The sequence below is a fragment of the Osmerus eperlanus genome, chromosome 7 (assembly GCF_963692335.1).
Source record: "Osmerus eperlanus chromosome 7, fOsmEpe2.1, whole genome shotgun sequence".
Taxonomy (NCBI): Eukaryota; Metazoa; Chordata; class Actinopteri; order Osmeriformes; family Osmeridae; genus Osmerus; species Osmerus eperlanus.
In genome coordinates this window covers 3,775,739-3,800,302 of record NC_085024.1, presented here as the reverse complement: position 1 = coordinate 3,800,302, position 24,564 = coordinate 3,775,739, and the positions used below count along the sequence as shown (strand labels likewise).

Genomic DNA, 24,564 nt, shown 5'->3' with positions numbered 1-24,564 from the left:
CTCTCGTCTCTGTCTGTGGCACTGGCTGCTCTCTCTCTCTCTCTCTCTCTCTCTGTCTCTCTGCCCCTCTCTCTCCCTTCCTCTCTCTCTTTCTGTGTGTCTCTCTCCCTATTCCTCTCCTCTCTCTCTGTTCCGCTCTCTCTGCCACTCACTTCCCTGCTCTCTCTCTCTCCTCTCCATACTCTCTTCTTTCTCTTACCCGCTCGCTCGCTCACTCACAATCTCTCTCCTCCTCTCTCTCGCACTCTCTCTCCTCTCTCTCGCCCACTGACGCTCCCTCTCTCTCCCTCTCTTTGTTTTGGTCAGTATTTCCCTGGACCGAGGGGTTGAGCCCAGAGAGGCTGAGATCGAGGCTTGGACCCCCACAACCAGTCTCCTGCTGCAGTGGACCTCCACCTCCCAACCCCAATGACCTTCTACAGTGTACGCCCTCCGCTCTCCCCTCCACACACACAGTGCCAGCTCCAGCCTCATCCTGATTGGTCGGTCATGTTTCTCATTGTTTTTTGGTTGTTTTCTTGCAGGAACCGTTGATGGTTGCGGCTCAAACTCTGTAATGGAAAATCGTGGTAAGTTTGTCTTTTGTGTGTGTGTGTGTGTCGTAGTTTGATTAGGGCTTCTTCACAGTGTTCGTGTGCTGGTGTCGTATTGGGTGATAGTCTGGACCAGAGCACCCTAGTGCTCCCTAGCCCTCCCTACAGACAGGACATCTGGCTGTCAGCCCCCTCCCTCCCTCCCCCTCCCTCCCTCCCCCTCCCTCCCCCTCCCTCCCTCCCCAGATCTCATCCCACCGCCCTCCTGGACAGACTCATCCACTCCACCGACGTGGATTTACAAACACAGTGAGCTCCAAGATCAGTCGTAACCACTTTGCATCTGTGACGCGTGTGTTTGTGTGTGTGTGAAGAAGCAGCGTGTGTGTGCGGGGGATTCACAAGTGCACACACAAGCAGTGGAGAATGGGGACACTGTGGGTGTGTGTGTGTGTGTGTGGTTGTGGGTGTGTGTGTGTGTTCCTTAGCTTTCATGGCTGAAGTGGCCTGTCCCAGTCTGTTATCCAGGTCAGGCCGACAGGTTCTGGGCGCCTGCTGATTGGCCCATCTCTCTCTGGAAGCAGGCCCGGTGTTTGTGTGTGTTTGTTTGTGTGTTTGTGTGTGTGTGTGTGTGTGTTTGTGTGTGTGTGAGGAGGGGGCAGGGGCGCTGTATGTGGGGCAGTGAGAAAAGGACTTTAGATGGTCTCGTCGCCAGTGTTTGTAAGTGACGGCAAGGGCAACGTTAAACCTCCAGGAATCTGAAGCACAGGCTTTTTTTTGTTCTTTTACGCTTTTACACTCTTGATCCACCCCCCCCTCCCTCCCCTCCTATCCCCCTCCCCTCACTCCCCTCACTTTGAAAAGGCAGTTTTACACAGTCTCTCTCTCTCTCTCTCTCTCTCTCTCTCTCTCTCTCTCTCTCTCTCTCTCTCTCTCTCTCTCTCTCTCTCTGTCCAAAGAGCTGCTTGGTAAACAAGCGCTTCTTTAAGAGGCATTCTAATCCCTCCTCGGCTGTTTTCAAATTCCGATAACAGCGAGAGATGCACAGAAAATGGCCGCCAGAACCTTGGGGAGAGGTGCACAGCATGAGAAACACCCGCCGAGAAAGGGAAACAGTCCTCCCCCACTGTCATCCTCCCCCACTGTCATCCCCCACCACTGTCATCCTCCACCACTGTCATCCTCCACCACTGTCATCCTCCCCCACTGTCATCCTCCACCACTGTCATCCTCCACCACTGACATCCCCCACCACTGTCATCCTCCACCACTGTCATCCTCCACCACTGACATCCCCCACCACTGTCATCCCCCACCACTGTCATCCCCACCACTGTCATCCTCCACCACTGTCATCCTCCACCACTGTCATCCCCCACCACTGTCATCCTCCACCACTGTCATCCCCCACCACTGTCATCTTCCACCACTGTCATCCCCCACCACTGTCATCCCCACCACTGTCATCCTCCACCACTGTCATCCCCACCACTGTCATCCCCCACCACTGTCATCCCCCACCACTGTCATCCCCACCACTGTCATCCTCCACCACTGTCATCCCCACCACTGTCATCCTCCACCACTGTCATCCTCCACCACTGTCATCCTCCACCACTGTCATCCCCCACCACTGTCATCTTCCACCACTGTCATCCCCCACCACTGTCATCCCCACCACTGTCATCCCCCACCACTGTCATCCTCCACCACTGTCATCCTCCACCACTGTCATCCCCACCATTGTCATCCCCACCATTGTCATCCCCCACCACTGTCATCCCCACCGTTGTCATCCCCACCACTGTCATCTTCCACCACTGTCATCCCCACCACTGTCATCCCCACCGTTGTCATCCCCCACCACTGTCATCCCCCACCACTGTCATCCCCCACCACTGTCATCCCCCACCACTGTCATCCCCACCGTTGTCATCCCCCACCACTGTCATCCCCCACCACTGTCATCCCCACCATTGTCATCCCCCACCACTGTCATCCCCACCGTTGTCATCCCCCACCACTGTCATCCCCCACCACTGTCATCCCCACCACTGTCATCCCCACCATTGTCATCCCCCACCACTGTCATCCCCCACCACTGTCATCCCCCACCACTGTCATCCCCCACCACTGTCATCCCCACCATTGTCATCCCCCACCACTGTCATCCCCACCACTGTCATCCCCACCGCTGTCATCCTCCTGCACTGTCATCCCCCACCACTGTCATCCCCACCACTGTCATCCCCACCGCTGTCATCCTCCTGCACTGTCATCCTCCACCACTGTCATCCCCCACCACTGTCATCCCCCACCACTGTCATCCCCACCATTGTCATCCCCCACCACTGTCATCCCCACCACTGTCATCCCCACCGCTGTCATCCTCCTGCACTGTCATCCTCCACCACTGTCATCCCCACCACTCATCCCCGCTCACAGTAAAAGCCGATGCTTTTACTGCTGTTTTGGTGCTGGTGGATTCTTCCTCCTGAAGACGTTGATGTAATACCGGCGTGTAATACCGGCGTAACTCACCACTGCGCACCAATGTTCTTCTTCTGTGGTTTGTCATAGCGGGCTGCTGTTTCTCTGATCTCTGGCCCAGCTCTGACCTCTCAGTGTAAACACAGAGCAGACACCAGCTACGACATCCTCCTGTTTTCATCTCCATGTCCTTTGCTGACGTAGCCAGACAGAATCCCCCCCCTCCCCTCCACCACCCCTCCTCCGTGAAGCTAGGCCCTTCCTGCCCCCCCCCCCCGCCCATAAGCTTTCACAGATTCATTATTGAACTTCATTATTCTACTTGTAACCTTGCTTTGTTGAGCCGCCGAGAGGACACAACACACAACACACAACAGGGACACAACACACAACACACAACAGGGACACAACACACAACACACAACAGGGACACAACACACAACAGGGACACAACACACAACACACAACAGGGACACAACACACAACAGGGACACAACACAAATTGAAAATCTAGGGAAGATGGGCGCTGTGGCGGTTAAAATAGGTTCCTTTTTCGACCTGCACACTGTGAGCGCGTGTGTGTGGCCTGATTTTCCGCGCTCCCCTCCCCCCTCCCCTTGTGTTTCCTGTTGGTTCCTGTAACATTCACACCTGCCTGCTGTTCTAGGGAGCCCTCCACAGGCTCGGTGGATTCACTGAACTTGGAAGAACTCAGCGCAGGGCACTGCATCTTTTAACCTTTGACCTGGAAACGCTCTCTGTGTTCTGTTGTGCTGCGTTACCCATCTGCTTCTGTCTCCAGCTCTCTGCCTCTCTCTGACACACATTTGCAAAACACGCACGCACGCGTGCGCGCACACACACAAATTGAATGCAGACCACCAGTGGAACCTCCAGGAATGGTAGGCATCCATCTGTGAATGTTGACCTGCTCACCGAGCCAAGAAGCGTTAGGGAGGGAGCTTGGGAGTGAGAGAGGGAGGGTTGCGTGAGGGAGGAAGAGGGCAACGGGAAAGTCTTAAGGAGGCTGAACGAGGGAGGAACCAGAGGAGGAGCTTCAGGAAGCAGGGAGGAGAAACCAGAAAGGTTGGCTAACTAGACGAGAGGTGACCCAGGAAGGAGAGACCTGCGCTGAAGGCCATAAGAAGCGAGCGGTGGGGCAGCTGTGGCACCTCCCCTTGCCCAGAGAAGAGTGCGCATTCCTGGGGGCGAGGGAGACGGTGTGAGAGGCCCCCCTGGGGCTCGATCATGGGACAGAGCCTCCCTCTGGAGACCCAGGCTCAGGACCAGAAGGACGGACCCGGCGGTGAGTTGCCCCCCCCCCGGGGCCACAGGGACCTCTGCTGTCTCTACACCGGGCGGCTTCTGGTTACATGAGGGCTCGCGGTGCTCATTCACTCGCTTTCGGACATTGTTAGACGTAGTTTTTCCTGCTCTCTCTCGCTTGATGTTGAGAGAAGTGGAGGGCAGAGGAGGGGGGGGGAGAGGGGGGGGGGGTTGCGTAATCAACAATGTTGGTCTCTTTCCTATTTCTGCCCCTTCTTACTTGAGCAGGGAATGTTAAATCGCTGGGATCAGGTTGAGGAAAATAAACTCTGTGTGTGTGTGTGCGTGTGTGTGCGTGTGTGTGTGAGCGCTTGCGCACGATGGCCTCGTCTCGAGCACCCTTGTGATGTGCTATGCTCAAAACAAAAAGATTAGCAGCACACATGCCTCCCTGCTTGCACAGTAATGTGGGAGATATTGAAACACATTTTCCAAGGGATTAGTCCCAATAGGATTGTCTGTCTGTGTGAACGGTTGTTAGCATTTGGGAGTGCTCCAAACCAGTTTCTCCATCATGGAATTACAGTTTGTGCATGTTACGTCTAACGCTTCAGGGTTGTGAAGTCACTTTGTTTTGTTCCAAACCAGTCTATTGCTCTTAAGTTCATTCACAGTATGTAATATTGGAATTTGACAGGAAGGGAAACCACTGTATTTCTGACCGAAATAGTCAGAAACAAACAGCCTAGACCTGTATCTCAGCCTATAGCCTGGATTTGAATGGCTTCACAGAGAAGCTGTTAAATGACTTTTGAAGATTGCTATCATTTCTACAGAGGAATATATGAGTTAATCTTTGTGAGGAGTGAGTGATGAGTTAGGGTGCAGTAGGATGAGTTAGTGGTGTGACGCCTTAGTGGTTATGACGAGTAAGACCTCTGATGAGTCAGCAGTTTGTTATCGTTTGCCCAGTTAGCGTTGTAAAGAGTTAGCTGTAGCCGAGTTAGCGTTGTAAAGAGTTAGCTGTAGCCGAGTTAGCGTTGTAAAGAGTTAGTGGTGTCACAATTTGGCGGTGTGAGGAGTTAGCATTTTGAGGAATTTGTGGTTGTGATGAGTTAGCAGTTGCCGAGTTACCTGTGTGAAAAGTTAGCCATGTGACAAGTTAGCGGTGTGACAAGTAAGAGTTGTGATGAGTTAACGGCTGCCAAGTTAGCAGTGTGACAATTTAGCAGTGTGAGGAGTTAGTGGTGCGACAAAAGAAGCTGTGATACTTGAGCAGTGTGTTCAGTTATCTTTTGACAGGTTAGCAGCGTATTAAGTTAGTGTTGTGATAAGTTAGCGGTGTGTTCAGGTTAGCAGAGTATTGAGTTAGTCTTGTGATAAGTTAGCGGTGTGTTCAGGTTAGCAGCGTATTGAGTTACTGTTGTGATAAGTTAGCAGCGTATTGAGTTAGTGTTGTGATAAGTTAGCAGGGTATTGAGTTAGTGTTGTGATAAGTTAGCAGCGTAATGAGTTAGCGGTGTGATAAGTTAGCAGCGTATTGAGTTAGTTGATAGATAGGAGTTAGCTGACGAGTTAGCACTGTGACAAGTTAGTGGGTCGGAGTTAGTGGTGTAATGAGTTGCCGGGTTAACAGACTGATGAGTCAGAGGTAGTGGATTGTTCAGACTGTAATGTGTGGCGTACTGGTTTCTACAGCCTGTGGCCTGGAACAAAGTTTGTTTCCAGTGTCCGCGGCCAGTCCAGTGTGCTGCCTGTGTTGTTGAGTGTGAGGGCCCAAGGTTGTCTTTGTTCTCTGTCACAGTTAGGATCTGGGTGGAGTGCCATTTCCTCTCTATGTTTCCCAGCTCTCCCCCCCCCCCCCCCCCACACACACACACCAACCCCCACCCCCAGCCTCTCTCTAGTTCTGGCTGTAGCTCTCTCTCTCTCTCTCTCTCTCTCTCTCTCTCTCTCTGTGTGTGTCCGAGTCACTCCGCTCCCAAGTACCCTCTCACTCCCCTCCTCTCCGTTCCCCTCAGACGGACAGGAGAGCAGCCGGAGTGTTTCCTCCGTCAGGCCGCACCACTTCTTTGAGATGGAACTACCGCCTTTGTCTTTATCCGCTCGCCCGGGTTACTGGACGTCCCGTTCCTAGTCACCCGCCACGCAAACAAATGGGATTTAACCACAGCAACCTTTCCGCCAGACTCCAGGACGAGGTCACCCTCCAGCTGTGTGGGGTGAACTAGCATCTTGGCTCTCTCCAGCTGTGTGGGGTGAACTAGCATCTTGGCTCTCTCCAGCTGTGTGGGGTGAACTAGCATCTTGGCTGGCGTCTACGTCCTCAACGTGCTTCCGGAGCGTGTTAGCCTGGCTCTGACAGGACTTATCCTGCTCCAGAGGCTTCGGCGGAGCGGCACCTTGCCCCTGACAGACCACCGATAGACTCAGGCTGCCCTGCTAAAGCCCTGTTGTGAGAACCAGGGATCTGAGGGGCCCGTACAGCACCGGGGCGTCGAAGCGCAGACTCTGCATGTCATGTCCGCCTGCTCAGCCCTGCTGGTTTGTGTGTCCCCGGGGGAGTCTGGACGACGTGCATTAGTGCGGTGAGGCTGCGACCCGTGCCGTTAACCCCTCGGTGCCTGCCTCTGCTGTGGGCTGGGAGGGCCAAGGTCAACCCTTTGGGGGTCTGTCAAGCAAGCCCACCCTAGAAGGAAGGAGAGGAGGAGGGGAACTAAAAGCCTTTCAGCCGGTGGGATCTGCTGGGGTCGGGAGAGTTTGGAGGGGGGGGTGGGCGTTGCTGAGCGCTCCTCGCACCCTCATGGCATGCTGCCTCAAGTCCCACTACCAAGGCAGCTGGAGCCCAAGGCCCTACTCAGGTAGATATGATCTAGCTGCTCTAGATCTACGCTGTAGCCCCTCTGCTTTCCTTCACATTCCGCTCTCCAATCTCTGTCTCCTCCTTGAGTGCTCTTTACCGTTCCTCCTGGTACTTTGTCTCTGTATCTGTATCTGTAACTAGTCACCCTGGGAGGGAATAATTGGGCAGGTTTTGGACACTAGGTCGTCGGGCTTTCTTGGGAACCTACTTGCGTTGCCAATGTTGTCGCCAGGACATCCTGTGTTTGTGGTGGCCGGTTCGTTTCTCCGCCCGAGTCTTTTCTCTCTTCCGATAAATATTTTGTCTACAGAGCCGCGAAGCCCTCTGACTTTGAGTATCTGGCGTGCGTAAGCAAGAGTCCCAGGCTGGCTTCCAGGGAGCTCAGCAGCCTGTCGCTCAACCTGTCAATCACCCAGCCCCGGACCTGCCACCCCGACAAAAGACTCCTTCTTCCCCGTCCAGGCAGAATTCAGAGCCAATCGCCCTATTTTTTCTTTATAATTGGTTGGGGTGGCCCGCCGCTGTGTCAGGGAGGGGAGGGGGTAATCAGGAGGTATTCATCCCTCTGCTGCATGACCCGGCCCATGGGTGCTTGTGAGCAGGCCGTTGACAGCGCTGATAAGACCTTTCTCCCCAGCACCACTGGTCTCCCTGCGGGCCAGGAATGTGAGCACTTGACTGTGGGAAGCTATGGACGGGGGCCAGCCAGGGGCCCTCGTGCTGTCTGTGAAGCTGCGGAGGAGGCCGCGAACGTCCCCCACACACCCCCACCCCCCACCCACCGCCTCCACCCGCCAAAGCACACATTGTGCCCGGGAGCCGAGGGCTAAACATAATAAGGGACTTAATGAGGCTGGCCCTCTTCTGCCCTGGGCTGGGCCAGGGCAGAGGTCTGGGTCGTAGACGTGTCAGGCTGGCTGGCCGGGGATAGTGTGGTGGAAGCCCTGTCATGGAGCTCCTGTTATCCCTGCTCACTGGCCTAGCACTGTTCAAGTTCGCTTTGTTGTGTTATGTTATATAACCTGGCATCATATGTTCTGTGTGTTTACACACAGCAGTGGAATTAAATGGCTACGATGATGAGGTTATTGAATATTTGAATATTAGTTTTATGTCTAGCGATTCGTAGATGAAGAATGAAGACACATTTTACTAGTTGATTTGGTGCTACAGTTGAGGTGGCGCTCTACATGACCCGTGGATGTCTGTTCAGGCTCCTCCTCTGTTATCTACATGTTCCATGTTCTCTCCTTGGTTCCAGATGATGAAGTCGACCAACAGCACAGCACACCGGGGGGCGAGGGGGCCACCATGGGGGACGACACCCCTCCCACCAAGCGCAAGGGCAAGTTCTCCACCCTGGGCAAGATCTTCAAGCCCTGGAAATGGAGGAAGAAGAAGAGCAGCGAGAAGTTCAAGGAAACTTCAGAAGGTCAGTTCCTGTCGCTGTGTAGGAGCCTGTGGAAATGTTGTGATTTTTTTCCAACCCCAACAATCTCTGTTTCTATGTGTCGTCACGTCCAGTTTCTATCAAACTGCCTTCTTCAGTGTGTGTTCTCCTGTTCCTGGTGTGACAGTATGTCGTTCATGGCCTCGGTTTGAAATGAGAAGGGACCCTGAGACCCTGTAGAAGTCCATAGGAACCCCATATAGTACATTATAGATTTTTATTTTGTTCGCAGGGTCCCACCATATTATTGTTTTTCATGATGTAACACTTAAGTAGGACTTGATATCATTTTTAGGAGTGAATATTTGGTTGGCTACTTTTTTGTTGTTTGAAAATGTTCAAATTCCAAACATAAGATTTCATGACAACAAAATCTGGATAAGATAGAAAAACAGCCTTGAAAAGGTTTAACGATGACATGCTTAGAGGACCCTCCAAGAGTCAAAGGTCATTTCAAACCCTGTTCATGACTCCTCCCAGTGTGTCCCATCTGCCTTGAAGAAAAGACGACCGTCTCAGTTTCTCTCAGAAACAAACAAACAAAAAACAAAAAAAACGCCCTGCTGATTGAAGATCTGTAAACGTACACTTTGACCACGTCATCAAGAACACGATACCACACACTCAAAAAAACGCAGCTCCTCATCGTGATGTGACGAGAGAGAGAGAAAAAAAAACAGCAATGATTATTTCGGTGCTTAACAGACTGGCTTAAATTCTGTGTGTTGACGGCAGTTCTGGAGAGACAGATGTCTTTGAGGCGGCCCAGGCAGGAGCTTATAGAGCAGGGGGTCCTGAAGGAGCTGCAGGAGAATGGTAAGGACGCCTGAGCTTCTCCCATCTCCACCCGGTGGTTCTCCTTGACATCAGGGCTTGAGTACAGCTCAGTGGTAGAGAATTTGGCTGCGGGGTCTAGAGGTCGCAGATCACCCCCACGTCTGTCGCTTTGGATCAAAGAGTCTAGCGAATGAATCCATCAGCTAGCAGCCTGCTAGCCCTGCAGAGCTATCACACCCGCCCAGATGGCCCAGGCCACAGCACTGACAGCTTGCCATTCCACAGGCTCTGTGACAGAGGCGTATAATCACTCTCTCAGTTTATTAACTTCATATTTTAGAAGGAAAATGACGTGCAGTTCTGGGGAGCCGGGGAAAGTGGAACAAATGTGCCCTGCAGCTAGCTGTGTGCGTGTGTGCCTGTGTGTGTCTGTGTGTGTGTCTGTGTGTGTCTGTGTGTGTGTGTGTCTGTGTGTGTGTCTGTGTGTGTGTGTCTGTGTGTGTGTGTGTGTCTGTGTGTGTGTGTCTGTGTGTGTGTGTCTGTGTGTGTGTGCGTGTGTTTCTCTGTGTGTGTGTGTGTGTCTGTGTGTGTGTCTGTGTGTGTCTTTGTGTGTGTGCGTGTGTGTGTGTGTCTGTGTGTGTGCGTGTGTGTGTGTCTGTGAGTGTGTGTGTGTGTGTGTGTATTCAATCACTCGGCTGGCGCTACTCTTGCAGGGGCCTATTTATTAAAGTTAGAGCAGCTCCTTTTCCCCCTGCCCTCGCTTCCCCTCCCCAAGACTGAGACACAGTACACCTTCTTCTGCTCATCCCTCACATCTCACATCCCTCACATCCCACATCGCTCACATCCCTCACATCCCACATCGCTCACATCCCTCACATCTCACATCCCTCACATCTTACATCCCACATCGCTCACATCCCTCACATCTCACATCGCTCACATCCCTCACATCCCACATCCCTCACATCCCACATTGCTCACATCCCTCACATCCCACATCGCTCACATCCTTCACATCCCTCACATCTCACATCCCTCACATCTCACATCCCTCACATCCCACATCCCTCACATCCCACATCCCTCACATCTCACATCCCTCACATCCCACATCGCTCACATCTCACATCCCTCACATCCCACATCGCTCACATCTCACATCCCACATCGCCCACATCCCTCACATCCCACATCGCCCACATCCCTCACATCTCGCATCCCTTACATCTCACATCTCACATCCCTCACATCCCTCACATCTTACATCCCACATCGCTCACATCCCTCACATCCCACATCCCTCACATCTCACATCCCTCACATCTCACATCCCTCACATCCCTCACATCTTACATCCCACATCCCTCACATCCCACATCCCTCACATATCACATCCCTCACATCCCACATCGCTCACATCCCTCACATCCCACATCCCTCACATCTCACATCCCTCACATCTCACATCCCTCACATCCCACATCGCTCACATCCCTCACATCCCACATCGCCCACATCCCTCACATCTCGCATCCCTCACATCCCACATCGCTCACATCTCACATCCCTCACATCTCACATCCCTCACATCTCACATCCCTCACATCTCACATCCCTCACATCTCACATACCTCACATTCCTCACATCTCACATCTCACACATCTCACATCACTCACATCAAATCAAATCAAATGTATTTGTATAGCCCTTTTTACACGCAAGCATGTCACAGAGGGCTTCACATATGCCCATAGAACTGCCCCTCAACCAACCTAAACCCTCAAGGAAGACGGAAAAAAAATTGAAGAAACCTTGGGAGGAGCAATTCAGAGAGGGATCCCCTCCTCCAGAGACGGTTGGTGGGAGAGAGGAGCAGAACACAGGCTAAACATAGTCATACAGTGTCGATGGGTTTTTAAAACACCAAAATCCATTATTCAACTTTATAGATGTAGGACAGGACCGGGAGACTCGCGACCAGGTCCAGCGTTGGCTGACCGACGACCAGGCAGGTGCTGACAACTCAAACCCCCCACACCACAAGGGATGTGTGTGGGGGGGGACAGAGAGAGGAGAGCAGGGATTAGAGAATGCCAGGAGCAGCTAACAGTTACAGTCATAATAGAATGAGATCCCCACCGGTCAAGTGTGGTCAAGTGTGGACTGGTGCAGCAATACCACACCAACATCCCACACATCCCACATCCCTCACATCTCACATCCCACACATCCCACTTCCCTCACATCTCATATCCCTCACATCCCTCACATCTCACATCCCTTACATCCCACATCGCTCACATCCCTCACATCCCACATCGCTCACATCTCACATCCCTCACATCTCACATCCTTCACATCTCACATCCCTCAAATCTCATATCCCTCACATCTCACACCTCTCACATCCCTCACATCTCACATCCCTCACATCCCTGACATCCCTCACATCTCACATCCCTCACATCCTTACCATGCCAGCCAGGCAGATCCCAGCCATGACGCAGAGCACAGGGAATGTATTCCAGCACACTGCAACACTCAGCCCAGCTCCTTAACCTCCCGATCTAAAACCGCAGATGAGGCATGCGAACACATCCTGATGACTTCCTGTTTTGTGATGACTCAAAGCGGTGTTTGTTTATAGATCTTCTCCCACATGCGTGTCCTGCTGTGCTGTGTGCCGCGGTGTCTCATCCGGTGTCTCCTTGTTTGTGACAGAAGCCGAGGAGGCACCGAGCCCCAAGCAGCCCTACGTGAAGAACGGCCACACCCTGCCTGTCGGAGGAGGTGGGGGAGGAGGGGGGAGTGGAGGAGGAGGTGGGGTTGGTGGAGGGGGAGGCAGAGGGCAAGTGGACCAGGGTAGACCAGACTCAGACTTCAGGATGAATCCATCCTGGCTTCCCCAGCCAGAGGACCGGAGGGGGCGATACCCATCAGAAGGAGACCGTCGTGGGGCCTCGGGACCCAGAGGGGGCGGCCTCCAGGGGCCCAGACCCCAGGGGGAAGCAGACTGGAAGCCTAACATGGCCTGGCAGGGGCAGGGGCGGGGCCAGGTGGAGGACCAGGGGCGGGGCCAGACCCAGGGGTGGGGTCAGGCGGAGGAGCAGGGGCGTGGCCAGACCCAGGGGAGGGGTCAGGCGGAGGAGCAGGGGCGGGGCCAGACCCAGGGGTGGGGTCAGGCGGAGGAGCAGGGGCGGGGCCAGACCCAGGGGAGGGGTCAGGTGGAGGAGCAGGGGTGGGGCCAGACCCAGGGGAGGGGTCAGGCGGAGGAGCAGGGGCGGGGCCAGACCCAGGGGAGGGGTCAGGTGGAGGAGCAGGGGTGGGGCCAGACCCAGGGGAGGGGTCAGGCGGAGGAGCAGGGGCGGGGCCAGACCCAGGGGAGGGGTCAGGTGGAGGACCAGGGGTGGGGCCAGACCCAGGGGAGGGGTCAGGCGGAGGAGCAGGGGCGGGGCCAGACCCAGGGGAGGGGTCAGGCGGAGGAGCAGGGCCGGGGCCAGACCCAGGGGAGGGGTCAGGCGGAGGAGCAGGGGCGGGGCCAGACCCAGGGGTGGGGTCAGGTGGAGGAGCAGGGGTGGGGCCAGACTCAGGGGCGGGGCCAGACAGAGGGCCAGGGGCGGGGCCAGAACCAGGGGCGGGGCCAAATGGAGGGCCAGGGGCGGGGGCAGACCCAGGGGCGGAGCCAGGCAGAGGAGGGGCGGCGCGGAGGCAGACTCCACGCCGAGGGGGAGCGGAGGCCCGGGCTGCAGAAAGCTCCGTCTGAGGACGGCCGGAGGTCGCGGCCCGCGGAGGCCGAGTGGAAGCCTACCCTCCCTCGTCACGCGTCTGCGGAGGAGGGCCGGGCGCGCCGAGGTGAGCCAGCGACAACCTTCCTCCCTCTCTTCCTCCTTACTGCCCTCTGCCTCTCTCCCCCTCTCTCTGTGGGGGCAGTCTGCCCGGCAGTTTCAGGTCTGGAGTCCGTTATGTGTTCAGCTGATGGGAGATCTCTCTTCTAGTCCTTCTAGTGCATCCTTGAGTGTCCTCCCCCTCTCTTCCTCTCCTCCTCATCCCCCTGTCATCCCAGTCAGATATAGACAGATAGATCCTGTCTTCTCCCCTGAGCCCTGCTCCAGCTCTGCTTCTTATTCCGGAACAGGAGTCTCTGTCTCTGTCTCTCTCTTTCTCTCTGCCTCTTTATGTCTCTCTCTCTTTCTGTCTCTCTCTGTCTCTCTCTCTTCCTGTCTCTCTCTTTCTCTCTCTTTCTGTCTGTCTTTCTCTCTATGCCTCTTTCTCTCTTTCTCCCTCCCTCTTTCTTTCTGTTTCAGGAGAGTATAGCTCCTTCTTCTCTCTCTCTCTCTCTCTCTCTCTCTCTCCTCTTCCTTCTTCCTCTCCTAATGAATGCGGCACCATTAGTGCAGCTGTTACTGCCCTCTTAAAGCTAATACTGTCAGCTCAACCATAACTGCGCTGAAGAGCTAAGATAATTGATGCCACTTAAACCCTTAACTCTGGAAAGAGAAGACTGTTTTCCACCTGCTCTCAGATCTTACTGGGCAGTGCATTACTGCTCTCTCTTCCTCTTTCTCTGCCTCTTCTCCAGCACCCTGCTTTTAATGTCTCCCCCTCCCTCCCCCCTCCCTCCCTACCTTCCTCCACTTCCTCTGTCCTACTTCCTCTCGGGCGGGTGTGTGTCATCGCCGCGATAAAAGAACTTTGTAAGTAAATTAAAAAAACGGAACTTAAAACATCTGCTTTGAGGAATGGCGTGGGAGTGCCGGAGGCAAGAGGAGGAGGGGACGTGCGGGGTGGGGGTGGGGGGGGTAATTACCGCCGCGTGCTCTGTTTACTTTCACAGCTGATCCCCTGATAGTGTAAATCTCAAACAATCCAGAGCTTCACGCTGAGACTGAAACATTTATAGTTTAATGGAGGTGCGTCACGTAACGAAGAAGCCATCTCTGTCTCCCTCGCTGTCGTTCAATAACTAAAAGTTTGGCGGCGAGCAGGCGTGCGTCTCCCCTGAATCATCATCAGCAGCATCATCATCATCATCAGCATCATCATCAGCAGCATCATCAGCAGCATCATCATCAGCATCATCATCATCAGCATCATCATCAGCAGCATCAGCATCATCATCATCAGCAGCATCATCAGCAGCATCATCATCAGCATCATCATCATCAGCAGCATCATCAGCAGCATCATCAGCAGCAGCATCATCATCAGCAGCAGCAGTGTTAGTTGATGGTTTTGAGCGCTCGGAAGCAGACGTCAGCTCCTCTTCATCTGCACCCTTGTGGTCGTGTGATGTCTTGTGACATAATTAGACCCGCGCAGGCTCGACTTCCTTGCGGTTGCTGGATGGTAACCATGGTCACCCACCCCCTCACCCTTCCTTCCTGCTCTGTGTGTTTTTTGACCTTTCTCTCTCTCTCTCTCTCTCTCTCTCTCTCTCTCTCTCTCTCTCTCTCTCTCTCTCTCTCTCTCTCTCTCTCTCACTTCCTCAGAGTCGGACGGCCACTTCGACCCGGACTCGGTGCGCGACACCCTGCGCGAGCCCCTGCCCCCCAAGCAGCCCGTCATGCCCCCCAAGTGGCTGGTGAGCTCCGCCCCCGACCCGGGCGGCACCTCGCCCAACCACCTCACGCCCACCTACCCCTCCCCCTCCTCCTCCGCCGTGGCCAAGCCAGCGCGGGCAGCCTCCTCGGCCGGCGCCAGCCCCCAGTCCTCGGCCGTCGTGTCCCTGGCGGCCAGCCCCGCCCCCCACCACGCCAAGCAGCCGCCCCTCCCCCCTCCCAAGCCGGCCAACAGGAGCGCGGCGGCGGCGGCCATGTTGGGTGAGTAGCGGGAGCGGCTGCTCCTATTGGATGGCCTACTTAGTCTGTGGGTGTCGGGGGGGGGGGGGGGGGGGGGGGGGGGGACACACAGACCGGTTGTGAGCATGTGCAGTTCACCCGCACTGTCAGCATCACTCACACCCTCACGCAGTCACACACTTATACACTCACACACTAACACACTCACATAGTCACACACACGCTCACTCAGTCACACACTCACACCCTCACACCCTCACTGCCAGGCTTGTTGGGTTCCCATCACTTGGGACACTAATCTGGCACAGGAAATGCTATGTTCACATGTGTGTGTGCTCGCAGCTCAGCGCCCACGTGTAAGGCTCTTTCCGCGTACTACATGGGTGCTTCTGGAAAGAACAACATGTATCATATCCCCCCCACACAGAGGAACTATCTCTCACTTCTGTCTGGCACCTGCTTTCTCTCTGTCTCTCTTTTCCTCTCTCTCTTTCCTTCTCTGTCTCGCTCTCTCTGTCTCTTTGTCTCTCTCCCTCTCTCCGTCCGTCTGTCTCTCTCTCTCTCTGTCTCTCTCTCTCTCCGTCTGTCTCTCTCTCTCTGTCTCTCTCTCTCTCTCTCTCCGTCCGTCTGTCTCTCTCTCTCTCTGTCTCTCTCTCTCTCTCTCTCTCTCTCTCTCTCTGTCTCTCTCTCTCTCTGTCTCTCTCCATCTCTCTGTCTCTCTCTCTTCCTGTTTATGACGTTATCCTACAGCTCTCTCTCTCCATCTCTCTGTCTGTCTCTCTCTCTCCATCTCTCTGTCTGTCTCTCTCCTCCTGATAATGATGTTATCTCCAGCTCGTGCAGCTGTTCCCCAGCTGATTGCTTAATAAGACAGGACTATTTTAGAAGCAGCTTCTCTCCTCCGCGCCCGCTCTCCCAGGAGCTCTCCTCTCTGGCGGCGTGTTTCTGCTCGGGCGCGCGCTGCTGCCACGACGCCAGTGGTCGCGGTCGAGGCGGTTGTTGTTGTTGTTCTGGAGGCTTCTCTCCCCGGGGGTGTTGGTATTTATTCCCCTGGCAATGCCGCCTGCTGTCCGCCAGCCCTCGTTAGTGCCTGTGATAGGCTGTTAACTTTTGGGGCGCGTTTTTAATGCGCCTCTTTCTAACCTGCGTGCCTGTGTAGCACGGTGGGCAGGAGGGTGGTGCCTTGGCTTGTCACTGATGCCCTACTATGACTTGATGTGGTATTGAAGCCACTGTGTCGGGAAATTCAAGGATTTTTTCACAGATAATTGAAACCATTGAAATGTTTTGGTATGAAAGAAAATCATGTATTCCGGTCCTGAAATTCTTCGACCATGTAGACCGAAGCTAGTGTCTTATAAGAAGTGGACACAGCTGGAAGGAATACCTAGGCTGGCACTACAAGTCCCGTAAGGTACTACAAGTCCCATAAGGCACTGCAAGTCCCATTAAACTGTGTTGAGCACCTGACGGCTTCCCCTCCCCCCCCCCAAGCCTCCACCCTCCAGGGGGCAGACAGCAGCCAGCTGCCCCTCTACTGGTCCTGCTGGAAGAGAGAGGGCGACTATGACGTCTACCTGTCCCTGCCAGTCTACCTGTGCCGGCGGCCCGGAGGCCTGCGCTCAGGTAACACGATGCCCCGCTGGCATCGCCCTGGCCCTGGGAGCCTGTCTGTGGAATGCCCCCCCCCCCCTCGCCGCCCCCCCCCCCCCTCCCTCCCCCCTCCGTTCCGGGGGTTTTGGCCCCGCCCTGAAGCAGTGCTGGACCGGGGGTCTTGCTGTGTGTCCGGCTGTCCACCGGAGGGGACCTTCATCCACAGGCTGCATGCCCACAACGAGCACCATAGGCTTTATATGAGATTGTGTGTGTGTGTGTGTGCATGCGTACACATGCATGTGTGTGTGGCTGGGTGTACAGACACGTGTGTGTGTGAATATGTAAACATGAGTGTACATGGTGTGTGTGCATGTCCAGCTGTACACTGTAATAGTGTACTAGCACCTTGTGGCATGGGGATGACAGAGAGTCTGCCAGGATGGGTTGGCTTGGCTGGCCCATGCAGACTAATCCACACAACATCTGCTCTGGTGGGGGGGGCTGGGTGGGCTGGGTGGGCGGGCGTTGGGGGGTGGGGGTCTGGATAAAGGGCTTGACTCTGTTTGGAGAGGAAGTCATAATCCAATTCAATCCAGTCTATTGCACGCTTCAAGCCAGGCGGTCAGTCGGTCAGCAGCAGAAGCTATGACACAGCCGCGCCCCCTGTTCCCCCCCTTCACCATGCTTCTCTGTCTTTACTTGTCACGTCAGACACCCTCCCACCCACCCCCGCCCCCCATCCAGCTAACGGATCTGGGAGTGTGCATGCAGTCACGAAGAGATTCCATCCTGTCATCAGCTGGTCGCAGACACCAGACACGTTCTAGAACACTCTGCATCCGGCGCTGAGATGCTGTGCTGACATGCTTCTGGCTACTGGTGTGTGTGTGTGTGTGTGTGTGTGTGTGTGTGTGTGTGTGTGTGTGTGTGTGAGAGAGAGAGAGAGAGAGAGAGAGAGAGAGAGAGAGAGAGAGAGAGAGAGAGAGAGAGAGAGAGAGAGAGAGAGAGAGAGAGAGAGAGAGAGAGAGACAGAGAGAGACAGAGAGTGAGAGAGAGGGGCTGCCTATGCAGAGCATACTTGCGTGCCAGGGGCACTGGTCTGTTATGCAATGCCTGGTAGGCTATGCATTCATATGGGCCCAGTCACGTGACCTGGGTTTGTGTATGTATGCATTCATATGGCCCGGTCACATGACCTGGGATTGTGTATGTATGCATTCATGTGAACTCGGTCAAGTGATCTGGGATTGAATGTATCTGGTCATGTGTACACACTCATGTCCTATGGGCTTGTACGGTATGGCGGGTAGCTATTAAAGGCATGCCACTCTTTCCTGTTCTACAGCTGAAACCTGGCTGAATCTAGATTTGACCGAACAAACCTAGATTTGACCGCTCCAGCCGTGTTCAGCTGTACATGATGCTAACATTACAGTCGCTCACAGACATATCCGTGTGTTTGTGTTGGTCTGTGTGGTAGTTGACTAATATGATCTTCTCCTCCACAGCAGAACTGTCGCAGACCGGTGGGGCCGCTAGCCTGGTTCCCTTCAAACCCTCCCCTCCAATGCCCCCTAAGAGAACCACGCCCGTCACCAAGCGCATCACCGAGGACACCAGCGGCGTCCCCCAGCCGGCGTCCCCCTCCTCCCTGCTGTCTCCCGAGGACCACAGCCGCCCCCTGCTGGGCTTCCAGCTGCCCCCGCCCCCTCCGTCCCCGCCCCTGCCCACCCACATCCCCCCGTCCCCCCCCCGCCAGCACCTCCACACCCACCACCTCATCCACCAGCACTCCTACCCCCACCCTCTCCCCCAGCCCATGCTCTTTGACCCCCCCAGCCCCACCAACGAGCCCCACCAGCGGCCCGCGCCCATCCCCCTCCACATCATGATCCAGAGGGCCCTGTCCAGCCCCGGCCCGGCCCAGCCCCACCCAGACGGGGCCCAGCGCGCTCACACCCTGCTCTTTGACACTCCGCCCGAGTACCAGGGAGACCGGGGCCGGCCATTGGCTGTGAGCATCCAGCCCCTCAAACTGTGAGTCCTGCCGCTGGGAAACGCTTCCAACATGTATGCAGTGAGGTCGAGGCTAGCTAGACTAATCGGACAGATTTGACACTGTGATGAAGGAAAGTTGATCTCTTCAGGAATGTTTTGGCTGTTCTGTAGGGTTCTGGGTTTTTACGGGCTAAGTAATCGGCAGATTGGAGAGAGAGTTTAACATAATAATGGCTAATTCTGACACACAGCGGAACTAGCAAAGCTTCTCTGAGGCATGAAGGTCAGAAGGGAGGTGTTCATGGTGAATAGAGAAAAGCAAGATAACACACAACCAGTAGAGGTTCATTATTATAGGCAGGCGGTTACCACATCATTCACCGTCATCAGAACATAGTGGGTCTCAGCAGGAACACAATGCGTGGCTAACAAGACAGAACACATGACTAGATAACAAGGCAAGATTTGCTGATTGTGATGACCATAAGCACGTCACAAGCAAGTTGACCCTGCAGGATCTGCAGGGGTATCCCAGATACTCCCTCCATGTTTCCCCTGACCTCCCTCCATCCCGACCGCCCTCCCTCTCTCCCTCAGGGCCGAGGACGACTACTCGGAGGAGGAGGAGGATGACGAGGAGGATGACGAGTACGAAGGGGAGATCCCCCAGCCGGAGCTAGAGCCACGCAGCCGCAGGTGCATTGTGGGAGAGCCCAACATCAGCGTGATCCCGGAGGGACCCAACAGCAGCGAGGAGGAGGAGGAGGAGGAGGATGAGGAGGAGGAGGAAGAGCGGGACATGCACGAGGAGGACAGTGACTCGGATGGGCCGGTGCTCTATAAAGATGAGGAGGAGGATGATGAGGATGAAGAGGACGAGCCGCCTCCTAGTAAGTCGTGTTCAGTGAGAGGGCATCTGGAAGTGAACAGGGTGTGTGTTAGTGTGTGTTCTACACCTGTACCCTGACCCTGACCCTGTGTGTGTGGTCTATACTACACCTGACCCTGTGTGTGTGGTCTATACTACACCTGACCCTGTGTGTGGTCTATACTACACCTGACCCTGTGTGTGGTCTATACTACACCTGACCCTGTGTGTGTGGTCTATACTACACCTGACCCTGTGTGTGGTCTATACTACACCTGACCCTGTGTGTGTGGTCTATACTACACCTAACCCTGTGTGTGGTCTATACTACACCTGACCCTGTGTGTGTGGTCTATACTACACCTGACCCTGTGTGTGGTCTGTACTACACCTGACCCTGTGTATGGTCTATACTACACCTGACCCTGTGTGTGGTCTATACTACACCTGACCCTGTGTGTGGTCTATACTACACCTGACCCTGTGTGTGTGGTCTATACTACACCTGACCCTGTGTGTATGGTCTGTACTACACCTGACCCTGTGTGTGGTCTATACTACACCTGACCCTGTGTGTGTGGTCTGTACTACACCTGACCCTGTGTGTGGTCTATACTACACCTGACCCTGTGTGTGGTCTATACTACACCTGACCCTGTGTGTGGTCTATACTACACCTGACCCTGTGTGTGTGGTCTATACTACACCTGACCCTGTGTGTGTGGTCTGTACTACACCTGACCCTGTGTGTGTGGTCTGTACTACACCTGACCCTGTGTGTGTGGTCTATACTACACCTGACCCTGTGTGTGTGGTTTATACTACACCTGACCCTGTGTGTGGTCTATACTACACCTGACCCTGTGTGTGGTCTGTACTACACCTGACCCTGTGTGTGTGGTCTATACTACACCTGACCCTGTGTGTGTGGTCTGTACTACACCTGACCCTGTGTGTGGTCTATACTACACCTGACCCTGTGTGTGGTCTATACTACACCTGACCCTGTGTGTGGTCTGTACTACACCTGACCCTGTGTGTGTGGTCTATACTACACCTGACCCTGTGTGTGGTCTGTACTACACCTGACCCTGTGTGTGGTCTGTGTTCAGGTGCGCTGGCCAGCAGAGTGAAGAGGAAGGACACCCTGGCCCTGAAGCTGAGCAGCCGGCCCTGCGCCCCAGAGAGGCAGCTCCAGGAGAGGCGGACGCGCTCCGATCTCCCCCCAGGGCAGACCGGTCTGACCTGGCAGAGCAGGGAGCAGTGGGAGGCCATCCGGACTCAGATCGGCTCAGCGCTGACCAGGTGTGGGACGTACAGATGGAAGCTGACACGCGTGTGGTCGTATTATGTCCGTGTTGGGGAAGAAGGGAATGGAGGAAGACTTTTGGAGCTGGTCCTTCATTCCTGGGGAGGGAGGTGGAGATGAGGATGATGAGGATGATGTGGTGAGGATGAGGAGGATGATGTGAGGATGAGGATGTGGTGAGGATGATGAGGATGATGTGGTGAGGATGAGGAGGATGATGTGAGGATGAGGATGTGGTGAGGATGATGTGGTGAGGATGATGAGGATGATGTGAGGATGAGGATGTGGTGAGGATGATGTGGTGAGGATGATGAGGATGATGTGAGGATGAGGATGATGTGATGAGGATGATGATGTGAGGATGATGTGAGGATGAGGATGTGGTGAGGATGATGACGATGGTGTGAGGATGTGGTGAGGATGATGACGATGGTGTGAGGATGAGGATGTGGATGATGATGATGATGATGTGAGGATAAGGATGATGTGGTGAGGATGAGGATGATCATACTAATCCATGTCTTATCCTCCAGGCGACTCAGCCAGCGACCCACAGCTGAGGAGCTGGAGCAGAGGAACATCCTTCAACGTAAGCCCTCCCTCCCTCCCACCCTCCCTCCCACCCACCCTCCCTCCCTTCCTCCGTTCCTTCCTCCTTTCCTTCCTCCCTTCTTCTACTCAACTCTACCCTGCTGTACTTCCCTCTGTCTAGGTTTTACCTAACCCTTTCTAAACCTCTGTTGGTCTTCTCCTCTCACTCAGAGGATTATTGTTATTTATATAAATTAGGCCAAATTCCACCAGCCTCAGGCCACTTCTTAACAACCTGGATTATAAAAAGATTAAGGACAGCAGTGATGTACTCTTTAATTTCCAACAATTAATAGTGAGACTGTTTGCGTTTTTCTAGCCAAGAATCCGGCAGACAGACAGGCAGAGGTCCGAGAGATCAAGAGGAGACTCACCAGAAAGGTACACACACACACACACACATTTATACACACACACACACACACATTTATACACGCACACACACTCACACATTTATACACACACACACACACATTTATACACGCACACACACTTATAAACACAGACACACTTGTATATACTCATATTCACACTCATGCACACACACACAAGCACACTCTGGATGATGTAACCCTTATGTGTCCTTCACATCCTAGTTGAGTCAGAGGCCCACGGTAGCTGAGCTACAAGCTAGAAAGATCCTCCGTTTCCATGAGTACGTGGAGGTCACGAACGCTCACGACTACGATCGCCGTGCCGACAAACCTTGGACCAAGCTCACGCCTGCCGATAAGGTAACCTATCACCATGGCGACCGTCTTCATTTTGTCGTGAATACAACTGGGCCTTCTTGGAAATGTGCGTTCTCTGTCTGGAAGACACTGCGGTCAGTCTCTTCCAGTTCTGCCCGTTTCATAGACCCTGTTTCGCCTGTTTTCTGCAGGCTGCCATCCGGAAGGAGCTGAATGAGTTCAAGAGCTCTGAAATGGAAGTCCACGAAGACAGTAGGATATATACAAGGTGATCCCTATTAATAGCACAGTGAATAGGGCTGTTTGAATGACCTTCACATGCCGTGAGCACTTAACCATACTGTGTACGCCAGCCTACATAAGACAAACATTGTGTTTACGGTCCTTTACTTTAGTCACCATTAACAAAACGTTAAACATTTGAATCGGTTTAACATTTTGGTTTGTTTTGGGTGTTTTTATTTTTATTTTTTAGGTTTCATCGGCCTTAGTGTCTACGCTCCACACTGGCAAGAGAAGCACTTAAATCGCCGGCTGGCAGAGTCTCCTCTGAGACTCAGGCCCCTGGAGGAGAACCTGGGTCTTGGTGCTCCAGAAACAGACTGCCTTTTCATCTCTGTGAATGTACTGTCCAGATAATCAGGGACGAGCCTGGGACTGACTCCATACAGGAGGACCCCTCCTCCCTCACCCTCTCACACCTGGCTGGCCTGTGGGCTGAGGAACACATGCAGTACTCCTCCCCGACAGCAGGGGGATCCACGTGCCAACCGAGTGGAGCGCTGGCGGAGGACCTGAACTTGGAGGGCTGATGTTTGTGGTATCCCTCAGGGACTTGGTTCCATTTGTAGCTCTAGCCGACTCAATCTATGTTGCCTTCTTCTTCCATGCTTCTACTCTGTATGGCACAGCTAGCCCTTGTTATAACATAACAGTAATAATAACAGTTATAATGATGGTGGTGACAATAATAAACACAGTAATAATAGATGTTAGACTCTAAACACTGCAGAGAGCGGAAGGATAAGAAGACTTAGAGCAGGAGTCGACGTTTCCGGGACTGGATTTGCTCTGGGATATTTGTGTATTTGTGTACTTGTGTATAGATTTATGTAATTTCTTAGAATGAAACTTGGAGAGGTCTAATAACAAAATACTCTGTAATGCACAAAACATTTTTATATTGTAATTATGATCACAGCAAAAGTGATTGCTCTTGATTTGCCTTGCCTGTATTTATGGTTGTAATGTGGGGTGATAATTTGAGCTTCAATTAGTCATAAGAAAGGTCAACAAGGAGATAGTTGCCCTGGTTGGTAAGCAGTTTTCCATACCTAACATAGAAAGCTGGTATTTCATATCAATGATTTCTGCAATTCGCTGCATGAACCAACACTCAGATTCCAGTGCAATTGAAGCAGAAACTTTTTATTTACTTTTTTTAATTCTTCTTTTCTACTTCCCTTTATAGGTCAAACCATGCAACGAGTAGCAGTTTTAAATGATAGGTTTATGGTTGTTGGCATCATAACTAGGAGTTCTATGTCGCAAAAGTTGCAGAAAGTCTCAGTGCAGTGGCAGTAGATCACACCATTATGACATATAAAAATAAAATAAAAACACCATTTAGTGATTTTACGGTTGACAGGGAGCCATTTCGGCAACAACATTTTTAACGGCAGGAGTGTTTTATCATGCGTTGTTTTCAGGCCAGTAGATTACAGGGTTCTATGATGTACAGATTCATTTAGATTTAACTGACTGTTGTGAATATCGCGTCTTCCTATAATTTGAAAATAAATTTTAAATATAATAAAAGTATTATAGGTTGCTATTTTTTTAAGCACAAAATATCCGTGTATGGTTGAACACTACAAGAATGGGAATACTAAAGTGCGCCTTTTCTGTATTACTTAGTTTTGTTTTTTTAATTCAATGTGGAGTTTTAGAAACTGACTTATTTTATCTTTTCATGCAAATAGCCACCCCCGGATCTAATTAAAAAACCTTACACATTCTTGTTCAAAGTCTTCTTCAGAGAACTGTGAATAAAAGTTACTTCAAATACGACGATGATCTCATCCACTTTTTTACAAGTCCCCTGTGATATTGGTTGTAAATAAGACTAAACAAATTACATTAGATTTTTAATTCAACCGACTAATGGCATCTGTTGTGACCTCCAGTCTAAGCCTGCGCTGACATCTGCTGGTGGAATTAGTAGGTAAACATGAACAAGCAATTCGTGACGAATAAATGGAGGAAAAATCATAACGTGAACCATATTTTCAATATCCCCACGCAATTTACTTCGGAAATTGATCACAGT

General features: G+C 53.1%; 1 protein-coding gene across 1 annotated transcript; it reads left to right on the top strand.

Moving 5' to 3' along the window:
- The first annotated feature begins 6,280 nt into the window (after positions 1-6,280).
- Positions 6,281-24,305, top strand: phactr4b (phosphatase and actin regulator 4b). Its single transcript, XM_062466575.1, has 15 exons — positions 6,281-7,150; positions 8,414-8,584; positions 9,338-9,418; positions 12,105-12,439; positions 13,070-13,235; positions 14,873-15,202; positions 16,676-16,807; positions 18,286-18,814; positions 19,373-19,665; positions 20,756-20,948; positions 21,486-21,541; positions 21,863-21,924; positions 22,140-22,277; positions 22,427-22,503; positions 22,711-24,305. The coding sequence occupies exons 1-15, from the start codon at positions 7,093-7,095 to the stop codon at positions 22,724-22,726; spliced, it is 2,637 nt and encodes an 878-aa protein (XP_062322559.1). The 5' UTR covers positions 6,281-7,092; the 3' UTR covers positions 22,727-24,305.
- Positions 24,306-24,564: the final 259 nt, after the last annotated feature.